We start from the raw sequence: 12,629 nt of genomic DNA, 5'->3' as shown, positions 1-12,629 counted from the left end.
TAGAATACTCTATTGTTGTACCTGGGGAGGGTGGCTGACTGCATTAACTCCATACTTATAGAGGATGGATGACTGAGTTACTACCACACCTGCGGAGTGTGGATGACTGTGCTAACTTCATACTTATAGAGGATGGATGACTGTGTTACTACCACACCTGGGGAGGGTGGATCACTGTATTAACTTCATACCTATAGAGGATGGACGACTGCATTACTACCACACCTGGGGAGGGTGGATCACTGTATTAACTTTATACCTATAGAGGATGGACGACTGCATTACTACCACACCTGGGGAGGGTGGATTACTGTATTAACTTCATACCTACAGAGGATGGACGACTGCATTACTACCACACCTGGGGAGGGTGGATCACTCTATTAACTTCATACCTATAGAGGATGGACGACTGCATTACTACCACACCTGGGGAGGGTGGATGAATGTATTACTTCTACTCTTGGATATATAGTTAGTACTACAACACCTTTGATGATGGTCATTATTGTATTGAGAGTTGTATTAACGCCACACCTGTGGAATGTGGATGCGAAGGGTGGGCTGTACTTTCACAGATGTGGATGGTGGGTAACTGTGTTGTTACAGTTCCTGCACAGAGTGATTCACTGTATTAATATCACACCTGTAGATGACGGATACCTGCGTTGCTACCGAAGCTGTAGGTGGTCAGATATTTTGTTACTGCCCATCTGAGGAGAATGACAAGAGCAGTCTGTAATCCCACACCAGCACCACGCTGGGAACTCTTACAAACAGATGACATATTTAGTTCTCATGCCAAATCTATGCTAAAATCTCCATTGATTACACTTGTTGCTAACTTTCCTTTATGTAGTACCGTTTTTCATAATCAGATATATTGTTGCTACCCAAAACTTTCATATCCTGAGCTCAGATGCTTTTGTATGTCTTCACCAAAATGTAAATTTTAGGTTGGAAGTTCATATGCTTTGTAATGCTGTTCGATTAATGCTGTTAAACTCCTTGGTGTATTGCTGCATACGGAGTTCTCCTGTGCTTGTATTTATACTCTGTTCCACCCTTCCCTTGTTCATAATTTAAACAAGTCAGAGTTATGGTCAGTATACCCTACTTGGCAAATGAAAGTAAATAAAGAAATATACTGCTTTGCACAGTGGGTGACTGTTTTACTAGCACATCTGGGGAAAGGTGAGCATTTCTACACACAGAAAAGAAGCAAAACTTTGTAATGGCAAGTATGATTACTCTATGCACAGTATGTATAGTTTGAAGACCAGAAATCCTAAAATAAATACAAAACTAAACAATAAGGGCTCAGGACAGAGTGCTACCCAATTCTCAACCTGAACCTTCACTCCATTACCTTAAACCCTAAAGATCCCTTGTGATACCTATTAGCAGATTATTTATTAACTGGTCACATTAATAATTAAGGTGGTGATCATGGTCTCAATCAAGCACATTGCAGGTCTAAGAAATCTCTTTAGTCAGCCAAGTTCATGAGCCTCCAATAAAAGATGACTGCCAACAATACACTGGACAAGTAAAACTTGTCAAGCAAAGAACTTGTTCAAAGTGGTTGTGGAACAAATTTGAAAAATAATTTTTGCAGAGGAGCAACCCCCCCATCCCTCATGTGAGTGACTTTAACTATACTCCCCCTCTAAAACAGAGAAACACACATATATCTATATAGCTATATCTATCTATCTATCTATCTATATATATATATATATATATATATATATATATATATATATATATATATAGATAGATAGATATATGTAGAGGGAGAGAGAGAAATATGTATAGATAGTTATATAGATGTGTGTGTGTGTGTGTGTGTGTGTGTGTGTGTGTGTGTGTGTGTGTGTGTATGCATGCGCACTCATGCGTAAAATGTTATAAAACAGCTCACACAATTGTGAAGTTATAGTAGAGTCAACAAATGTTAAATCTTTCTAGGCCATGTAATGTCAATGGGTTTGTCTCACTCAGTTTATATTCCTGGAGATGCAGTTCATTGAATGGTATGTATCCTTGCTGCTACCAATACAGCAGAATAAGTTAGATCAAACATAACAGAATATGAGATTTTTGTCTAAGTCTGTGTTAGTGTAATATTTAGAAATTATATCTTGAATATGTATCAAAACAATTTCTAAGTTCATCAGGGGGGATGTTCCACATAGCCTGACCTAACTTAATAAAGGCTCATTTTGCGGATCCCAAGATCAAATGATGGTCCCCTTGAAATGGCACCCTATTTGTGTAACCTAGGAGAAAAGTTTAACATGGAGTGCTTAGTTTGCTTACCGGACATGGAGAGTAACTGGAGTGCAGAAGTTTCATGATGCTGGTCAGTAGTAAGGCGATTTCCCCTTTGAGTGACAGGGTCTGGCTTGCCGTTTGGAGTGTCAGGCAGTGATATTTTTCTGTTTCAACAAGAGTAATAAACTGAAGAGCTCTGCTTACTTTATAGTAATGCCTGTTCTATTGTCAGATACGTTAAATCCAAAGGAGTCACACTGTAGTCTTTCTTAACATTTTAGCAAAAGCCATTTCACTGTAAAGCATACATAACAGAAAATAAATGCTCATATTTTTGTAGGAAACAAACCTCAGGTACCCTTATTTATATGTTATCATACCAATGACAAACAACCTTGCAAGAGGGAGTTAACCTCAGGGAAGAGACATTTCCCTCTTCCCTACCTTTATGTGAACTCAGTGGTAATATTTTTGTATGTGGGAGAGTACATTACACACATGAGTGATGGCAGATGAAGGTGTGATGTGCCTTCTTTCCAAAAATGATCTCTCTGGGTATCACTATATTTAATTTTAATAATTCATCAGAATGCTTCTCACTTACATCCAGCAATGCTTGGCATGTGCTCATGATACATAGGTAGCAGTTTTTTTTGTGGGGGGGGGGGAGCATTGAAAGAAGAAAATGAAAACATGTTCTCCTTTATTTATTTAACTTCACTATTGGGGTGTCATCTTCTTGTACCAACTGGTGTTTGGTTGTGATAAGACATCAGTTGTGTTCTCCGTAACCCCCCCTCCACACCCCTGTCATCACCAACAATGTATTCATTGCCATGATTACAGTATACATTAGTGGTGAGAAAAAATTCTCAAGGATGAATTTCCTTTCCATCTACTGGAATTACTTTTGCTTACAATCATACCCTGACCATCATTTGCATGAGCAGATGAACAGTTGTGCTTTCACTCTTGCAAAGGAAAAATAAGATTTCTTGCCTTAAAAAAAACACTTAAAATAATAAAGTCAGAAACAAATCTGCATATTAAAACTGTTTCATAATAGTAAAACAAATGGATAACAGATAGAAAATAGATAATTTAAAGATACATTTATTTAAGTAACTTGATTTCACTTAATATCTATAGAAAAAAGAAATTAAGAGATAATCAATCATATATCAATATAAATATAGATGATCTTGGGATATCACAGAAGCTTTGTGTTTTCATTATTACTTGTCACTGGAATGTTCTCTAACCTGAAACAATGCACACAGCAGTGCTGGGCATCGCAGCAGTGGGGTGTGTCACGCTGACGCCTATAGACAAAGTTCAAAACAGTAGGCTGGTGGGAAATAACTGTGTAATTCAAATTACAGGTGCCCTGAAAATGCTCATATCCTTAACGCTCATTACATGTCTTGAGAAAAAGCAAAAAAAGCATTAGTTTACATATTGGTGTAAGAAAAGTATATCAGATTCCATGTAGCTGTATAAAAATGTGTATAAATGAAGTAATGGCAATAGTCTTCAAATTTCACACAGACAATGATCTGATTCAACAAGAGCCTAGGTAACTCACATCTAAAGTTTGTTATAGCCTTTAGAGGATGAACAGTTCTTTGTTTTTTGTGTAGTCTCCAGATTACATATTGCACTTTGCTTTCAGAATGCCTTGCAGATTTTGTACATATTTGAGGCAAGAGTGGAGAAGGTTCCATGGAATATAGTGTTCTGGTCAAATTGCTTCATATATTAGGAAGAATTTGTTTCTCTGACTTCTGCAGGCTTTGAACAGATTAAGAACTTCTGCCTTACTTCTCTCCTTTAATGTTGTATTATAAAAAGCCAGCTCTCCCGATGCAGTTACTCCATTTTGGGTGACCTCGGGTTTGATCTTAAGATGGAGTTGCAGATGTATAAAGACAGATTTCAGATTAATTCAAGACAGTAAGCAGTCAGGTGTAACCTACAGAGAAAATGACACCAAGGTTAATTTGGGTAGGCTTAAAATAGCCTCAAGGGCAGTTAGCATAGTACTAAACCAGCAGTTTCTAAAAACCATTATTAGGGATAAATTATTTCTGATAAAGAAACAGCAAACATACTTGTAATATATTAAAGCACAACAAAGATTTTACTCCTTTCATCTCTACACTTCTGTCAGGAAAAAGCATTACTATCAAGTTTCAGGGCTAAGGAAATACTGCCTTTCTCTTCCTGTAACTCATTACATAATAAAACAGGATGCGTCTGCATCCTATAGCATTTGATAAGGAAAAATTAAACACTAATGACTGCATCATTGAACAAATGCACTTGAGAAGTACATATTTATAACATAAAATCTAGTAAAAAGAAGTTAGGATTATTAAATCATTCGATTTATTTTGTCAAACAACTGGTTACTTATTTCAGTATTCACTAAATGATTGAACCGCGTTATACACTGTTCACTTCAGAAGCTATGTTGTGTTCCTAACTTTTTAAAAGTTTGTCATAACTAATACTACAGTGTACACGTAAAGAAAATCACATAGTACATCTGATTAGTACATTTTCGGTGAAATTAATAGAACTCATTGCAGTAACAAGCTTTCTAAATAAAGGATCTGTTACAAGCAGAATTTAAAGTGACTGATGCATTTTAGAAAAAAAAAACAGCAAATGTTTTCAAACAAATTTATTAGTAATTATACTCCAGAACAAACACAATGGTACACTAGTGTCTGAAAATAAAATATTTATTCATTGACAGACCTATAATTTAAGTGCTCCTGTAATAACAAAGCATAGAGTGATTGGTAGTTAGTAAATGAATATTTTTATCCAGACTTTGATGAAGCACTGTTTGTTTTGTAGTTTCTATGTTTTGTGCCTCCTATTATCTACTGACCTGCTTTTTATATAGAGGATTGTGACTGGGACTTTGATACTAACCAGCTTCTTATGTGTTTGAAACGTGGATGTTATGAAATTCACTTTAAGAGCAGAGCAAAGTGAAGCTCAGCAGGTGAGTCTTGACATTGATGTGAAAACAACTGAGTTATAGGTTTATACTAAGCTAATGACCACCAGGGTCATTACAAGCCTAGCCATGCAACCCAACCCAGTTTTGACCCTCAGTCCCTTGGACACCTATATGGTGGGGTGTGCTAGTAAACAGCTAGCTAAGGGCTATGTGGGGAGGTGGGGTATGTTACTTAAGGATTCATTTACTTACTGTCAACCTCTGTCCATCAGAGACATGAGAGACCAAAGTGGGCATGAATTTGTGATTTTCCATCCAATGATCAAGGTTTCTTTTGATTAGAGTCAGGGATGAACTCTGCTTCATGTAGACAGGGAGCTTATTCCATAGTGCAAGGATCCTTTAAGACTCATATCTGTCTCTCCATTATGTTCTATTTATGTTGCAGGCAAAGTAAAGGTCCTTGGCTCTAGTGTTTCTGGGGCTGTTTGTTTTGTGGATGTTCGATAAATATGTCAGAGCTGTATCTGAGAATCCCTTATATGCTAGGCATAGATCATTTCTCAGTAACTTGTAGGAGACTGCGAACAGAGACAGGATCTTAAGGTGATATGTGTAAAACAGGGTATTCTTTCCCTGGATTCTCCTCGTGAGGAATCTTTGAGGGCATTCCAACTGTTGCAAGTGCTTGATTAGGTAAATGCCAAAGGGGGCATTGTAGTCAGTGATGAGTCTGATAAGGGCTGAGTAGAGTGGTACTATAACTTCCTTGAACCTGGATGCCTTACTTCTGCTTATGAGTTGGGTGGCATAGAATCATTTTCTTTCTATCTTGGTGACATGTTGCTCGAATGCCAGATTAATGTCTACATATGTTCCCAGATCACTAAGTATTGGGTCAGCTTTTAGGGGTGTTTTATCAATGGAATAAGTAGCTTGGGTAGATGATTTCCCAAAGGGCACTATAATGCCTGTCTTTGCATTGATTTTTAATTCATGGCTTTTGCACTAGTCATTTGTTTGAGTTAGATCACCTCATAGGATCATAGGGGGACTCTAGAATGACTTCCTATTTACTGTCATCTGCAAATTTGGTGAGTCAGAAGCCTTTGACATCAGCCTTGAGTTCTGAGAAGTAGAAGCCAAACAAGAGCATGCCCCACACAGAGCCCTTGGATGCTATCTGTGAGCCAGCTGGAAATCCAATGACATATGTAGGGATTTATGCCTAGTGCTGAGAGTTTGTTAACAATATCTGAGTGGGGTATTGTATTGAGCACCTTGACCAGGTCAAAGTAAGCAGTATGCACCATTTTTCCCTCATCCATACCCTTGGTGACTCTCTCGAAGAAGTCTACTAGGTTGAGTAGGCAAGATATTCCCTTAATAAAGCCAAGCTGGGATGGCTCCAGTGTTTGTAGGTTGCCAATGTTCCCATGGCTTTGCATATTAGACTTGTCAGACTGACAGGTCTGTAGTTCCTGGGGTCAGCTGATGGTCCACCCTTATGACGTGGGATGACCACTGCAGCCCTCCTTTCACCTGACACGTAACCTGTTTTGAGGCTGTAGTTGGAGTGCCTCAAGTGGTCCTGCTAGGTGAAGTTTTAGGATATTTAGGAAACAGCTGGGGATATTGTCGAGTCCACTGAAGCAATGATTTTGGCCTTAACAAGCTCCACCATGACCTGCTCTGTGTTGATATTTGGGGGGATATGCTAGAAGGTCTTTCACTGTGGAGTTAGTGGAGGTTGACATGAGGGCTAAATTGATCAGGCAGTAGATTTGCTATATCAGCCTGGTCAGTGAAGGTTGTGCCATTTACCACCAGTTCTGCACACTGCAGGGTGTTAGCTTTAAGGTTCCTGACATAGCTGAAGAAGGCCTTGTGATTGTCCTTCACCTTGGAGGCTATCCTAACCTCATAATTAGCCTTGTTGGACTTTATTAGGCCTCTTAGTTTCTTGTGTAGTTGAATTAGAGAGCTCTTGTGTCTATAATAGTTTCTCTTGCTGATTTTGACAATGACTTTTTTTTTGCTATATACTCTGTTAAAGTAAGGATTCCCCAGTATGATTGATTTTTGGTGTTAGATCTGAGCTTACTTCTGGTGGGTATGGCAGCCTCAGTGCAGCCATTTACATGTTTGTACAGGATTTCTGTAAATAATTCTGCATAATTAGCTGTGTTCTTGGGGTTTGGGGAAGCCTTGAAGTTTAGTTCCTAACAATTATGGGTTTAGTTGGGTTTTCCAGGTCGATTTTTATTTTGAGGAAGATAGCTTTGTAGTTCGGCTTCACCAATGAGGATGTGACACAGGAGAGGCTGCAATGCTTGCCTGTGCTGGTGAGTACTAGGTCCAGTATGTTTAATCCTCTGGTTGGGGTGTGCACTGCCTGGTCTAGTGTGTTTGACTGATAAAGTCCAGACGCATTGTACCTATGAGTTAGATTGAGTGTATGCTTCCCAGTCTATAGAGTGGTAGTTACATCTTCAATGAATCTTTTTGGATGTTGCATGCCTCTAGTAGGTCTAGCCTAGTCTAGGTAAGACATGTGGGCTTCATGGGTCAAAGAAGGTGACCTATAGCTGGCCAGGACATGGTAAGGAAATGTATCTATGGAGACTTGGATGTGGATGAACTCCAGGACATCATCCAGCTAACCAACTGAGAGTTCTATTTGTTGCTAACATAGAGCAAGTCACCTACACCTTCAGCCTATATCTGTGCTGCTGTAGGTCTAAATGTGTAGAAGGCACTGCAGCCTTCCACTGCTGGAGTACTTTCTGGGAATCAGGGAAAATGCTGCCTTCAACAATAGAGCAAGAGCTCTATAGCCCATTTGTTTATTGACTGGAAAGCGAATTCAGCCCATTTATTCCACCATTAGAGGTGAAAGACAGATGCTAAGGAGTTTGATCTGGAGCCACTCCTACCACTGTCTGTCAGTGGCTGCATGCTCCATATTTGCTGCTTTTTGAGGAGGTGCAATTATGATATTATACATGCTGAGTCACGTTGCTAAGGGATGCACCACTGGGCAGTGTGGACATGCTAGGCTCACTGCTGTATGTGATGGACCTGCACTCCTGCACGTGTCACCAGTGCAGCAAGGTGTGCCACCTCCCTCCCCCAAGACTTAAAAATTGGCATCACCCACTTAACCCCTCCTCTCCCAGTGTGGTCCTTCCAGTGCCTGTGCAGCTAGTCAAACTCAGGTCATCCTGGTTGCAGTTGGGGCTTTATCCTTCCAAAATACAGGGCTGCTGAGAGGCTTAGTTTTCTGACTCAGTCCCAAGAACCTCCTTTGGACCATTTGCACATTGGAGGACATCATTTGAAGTGCACTTCCATGTCAAGGAGCAGCAAAAGAGTATGTTTTAAAGAGGCCCTGCTGAGATTTAACATAAACTGTCCAGTGAGTGGTGGGAATCTCATGACCTGCTCTCCTTCCCTGGTGAAATGATATTCTGGTTGAAACAGAACAAAACACATTCCAATCAAAGTCCATATATTCTACCTGTGCTTGATATCAGAAAAGGGTGAAATGTTGAGACAGACATTGATTGATAACAAATGCATTTAGGTATGCCATGCTTCGCAGGAAGCGGACAGGCATTTAAGGAGTAACCACAAAGCCATCCTTCATCCTATTTTATCCTATCATGAGCAATGTAACAGTCAGCTATCAGTATTCATTAGCATAGCTAAACAGTTAAATAACTATGTGAAAGCCCCAACTCAGAAAAACAGAGACATACATTCTAGTTGCATATTTGGGAAATGATGGCCACCTACTGTTAGTGTCAAGGCTGTATGTTGAAAGCATGGCATCTGTTTATAAAAGGAAACAATTCAGCATACAGATGTGATTTGTGGAGCTCCACATACAAGAATGGAGAGGACTGATGCTGCAGGTGATTGGGCCACTCAGCATAAAGAGCCTTCCCAGGCTGCCTTACCTTATTCATAATACTCATAATACACTACTCTAACAGAATGCTCAGTTTTTTCTTCCTATCATGAAAAAGTTTGTTCATACACTTAACTGGCCAGTTTGCTTTGTAAGAAAATGTCTACCTAAGGTAATTTTTTTTACTTCAGACCGCATTTTTCCAGTCCTTTATGTAATCTTTTTCTCATTTAGACATGTTTTTTCCACCATTTTAAAACCTGTATATTTTCTTTCTGGGTAGTGTTTTATGCAGATCTTTTCCTCTTCAGCAGTCACATTTTCTCTAATCAACTACTGCCATAGTAATCAAATCTTCACTACTGAAAGCATTTAAATTGTCTCTGCACATTTTAACATGTTTTGCGGGGGGTGGCAAGCCCCCCTGCACCCCCCCATCCACCCTACATATATATACAAACTCCGAGATCGCACTACACTGAGGAAAGGGCACATTTCCCAATCCCCACTATAGTGCGATCTGCACTACACTCTCAAACCTTGCTATAGCGGCAGTTCGCTATTATAAAGTTTGACAATATAGTACTCATACTAATGGTTCTGCTATCTGACTTACGCACATATGTTAATTGTACACAGTGCGATCGACTATGTGATTGTAAACCTATATATGTGTGTGTGTGTGTGTGTGTATATATATATATATATATATATATATATATTATACACCATGTGACTAGTAACATAAAACAAATTATTTTTTATAGATATCAACATAAGTTACACAGTAGCTTGGAGTGCCTCTGGTGTCTACAGTGGCTACTGTCTCCCTTAGGATATCACTGATTATTGTTACAAAAGAGCTACAGGACAGAGGATGAAGCACACACTAAATAATCAACAAAAAACTGTACTTGTACCACCCTGTAGCATAAACCTGTCTGTCTACTCCCACCACCTATTAGCAAATATACCAAAATATTTGAAAGTCAGAAAAAGGTTTGTGTGTAAAAGCAAGTCCTTTTGTTTCCTTGAATTCCAGAAAAGTCCACTATCGCTGAAAACCATATTTTGGTTTGCTGCAATCATTCTTGTGTGAATGCTTCTTTCATTTGAATCCTTTACATTTTTTCTATGTCTAATGAAGAAATGGACTACATTCATTTCTCTTAACCTGATTTTATACATATAAATTTCCTAAATATTAATGCCACTAACATCGACAACCAAGAGCTACCGTCGTTTTCCATATTGACATCTGCATCATTACTGCTGTCAGATTCCTCACTGTAGCACCAGAAGAAATTAAATAGAGCTGATATTAGGCAATACTGTCCTAGAACTCTAGTGTACAGAACAATCTGGAATTGTAGTAGGCCTAAACCTAAATCAGAAGTAATTGTAAGAAATGAACACCAGGTGGAAAAATTCAGGCCTGGCACCAACCTTCATTTCAGATACTGAAAGAATAGCTTAAGTCAGGTTACAGGCTGTACCATTTCAAAGTATAATAACTGAAATGTGTTCATATTACTTACCAGGATTACTCTTAAAGAAGATATAGTGCCACAAGCACAGAAGGGAATATGAGGGCTCCAGCCACAAGGTTTGAACCAGAATTACCTATTGTGATAGAAAGGAATAAAGTCAGTATGAGGTGATTCCAGAGATGGTTAACTCCAGTTGTTAACTATGATAACCTCATAAAAGGTCTTCAGAAATTTAGTATAAAACTTCAGAACTGAATTGTCATTTTTTCTGTTATGTCTTTTTCATGTGCCTTAAAACCTGACGTTTTGGATCTCATTTATTTGGTAAAGTGTCATAAACAACATGTTCGTTCTCCTTAACTGTGCATGCTTACATGTGCACATTTGAATGCAGATAATCGATAATCAAGTAAAGACAGGCATTTAAACTCACACGCACACACACATAAACACACACATGCACACGCACACACACGAACACATAAACACTGCATCTGTTGTTTTACATATATACATACATCCACACACACACATACATATATGAATTTATATATATATATATATATATATATATATATATATATATATATATATATAGATATACGCACACACAGACATATATAATATACATATATGTATGTATACACACACAAACATATATAATATACATATATGTATATACACACACACATAGATCTGGGTGTACTTAAATAAAAGCAATAAGATACTATGCATGCTCAGAGACATAACCTTGGAGCATGCAACTTTTAAACAATGTTTTTTTGCACCACCACACTCCCTACTTATTATATATTAAAACTCAGAGAGCGCACAATACCGGGGAAAGGGCATATTCCTCAGCTCCAGTACTGAAGCTCTGTGATCTCGCACAAATGTTGATCAGCTGTTGTGTCAAAGTGTGTTGACAAAACATCTGGCGACTATAAATACAGTCAACTACAAAAATGCCTCCCACATATGTAGATGTGTGTGTGTGTGTGTGTGTGTGTGTGTGTGTGTGTGTGTATATATATATATATATATATATATATATATATATATATATATATATATATATATAGAGAGAGAGAGAGAGAGAGAGATAAATATAGGTGCACTGAATTTTATTGAAACACTCAAGCATCAATATTCACAAATTTGAGTAGAAAACGTTGACTTTGCTAATGCTGATACATTACTACGTAAGTGCCAAGCAACTATGTCAGTGCATGCAAAACATAAACTAAAAAAAATTAATTAAATCATTGATTTTACTGCACTCTCCACACCCCATGCTAATTATTTATATTAACTCTGAGACTGTAAATTTTCAAAGAAAGGGCATATTTCCTGTCCCTGGGAATTGTGCAATCTCGCACACCTGTCAAGTATTTTTGTAGTCATCTTAATTTTCTTCAACTACAGAAGGCATATTCCTCAACTCAGGTACTGAAGTGATCCCACATAAATGTTGATCAGCTGTTATACAGATCAAAGTGTGTTAACAAAACAGCTGTTGACTATAAACACAGTCAACTAAACTACAAAAACAGTTCACACACATACACACATATACATATCTATCTATCTATCTATAAGGTGTACTGAATTTTATTGAAACACTCAAACATCAACATTCACAAGGTCGACCAGAAAACATTGACTTTGCAGATGTTGACACGCTACTACACATGTGCCAATCAACAATTACAGTGCATGCAAAACAGAAACTAAATATTTAAATCACTGTTTTTGCTGCACCTTCCATACCCCCTGCTAAATATATATATTAACTCAAGGAAAGGCCATATTTTCCAACCCTGAGCATTGTGCAGTCTTGCAAACCAATCGGCCATCTGTGTAGTTGACTACATTTTTTCGACTAAATAGATGTTGTCCAAAGGGGGATTTAGTGATCTTCAGATCCCCTATCCCATATATATATATATATATATATATATATATATATATATAT

General features: G+C 38.2%; 1 protein-coding gene across 2 annotated transcripts in view; it reads right to left on the bottom strand.

The window, feature by feature from the left end:
• Positions 1 to 3,374: 3,374 nt before the first annotated feature.
• Positions 3,375 to 12,629, bottom strand: part of LOC122813983 (programmed cell death 1 ligand 1-like) — a 211,629-nt gene continuing 202,374 nt past the window's right edge. For both annotated transcript variants that reach the window (XM_044086550.1, XM_044086551.1), the window contains 2 exons: positions 10,703 to 10,787; positions 3,375 to 4,249 (listed from right to left, as the gene is read on the bottom strand). In XM_044086550.1, coding sequence (XP_043942485.1) covers positions 10,714 to 10,787 — 74 coding nt within the window. In that variant the 3' untranslated portion in view covers positions 3,375 to 4,249; positions 10,703 to 10,713. The remainder of the gene's footprint in view (positions 4,250 to 10,702; positions 10,788 to 12,629) is intronic.

The sequence above is a fragment of the Protopterus annectens genome, chromosome 10.part0 (genome assembly GCF_019279795.1).
Source record: "Protopterus annectens isolate FY-2018-M chromosome 10.part0, PAN1.0, whole genome shotgun sequence".
Classification (NCBI taxonomy): Eukaryota; Metazoa; Chordata; order Ceratodontiformes; family Protopteridae; genus Protopterus; species Protopterus annectens.
Note: the sequence above shows the minus strand (reverse complement) of the source record. Positions and strands in the feature narration are given on the sequence as shown.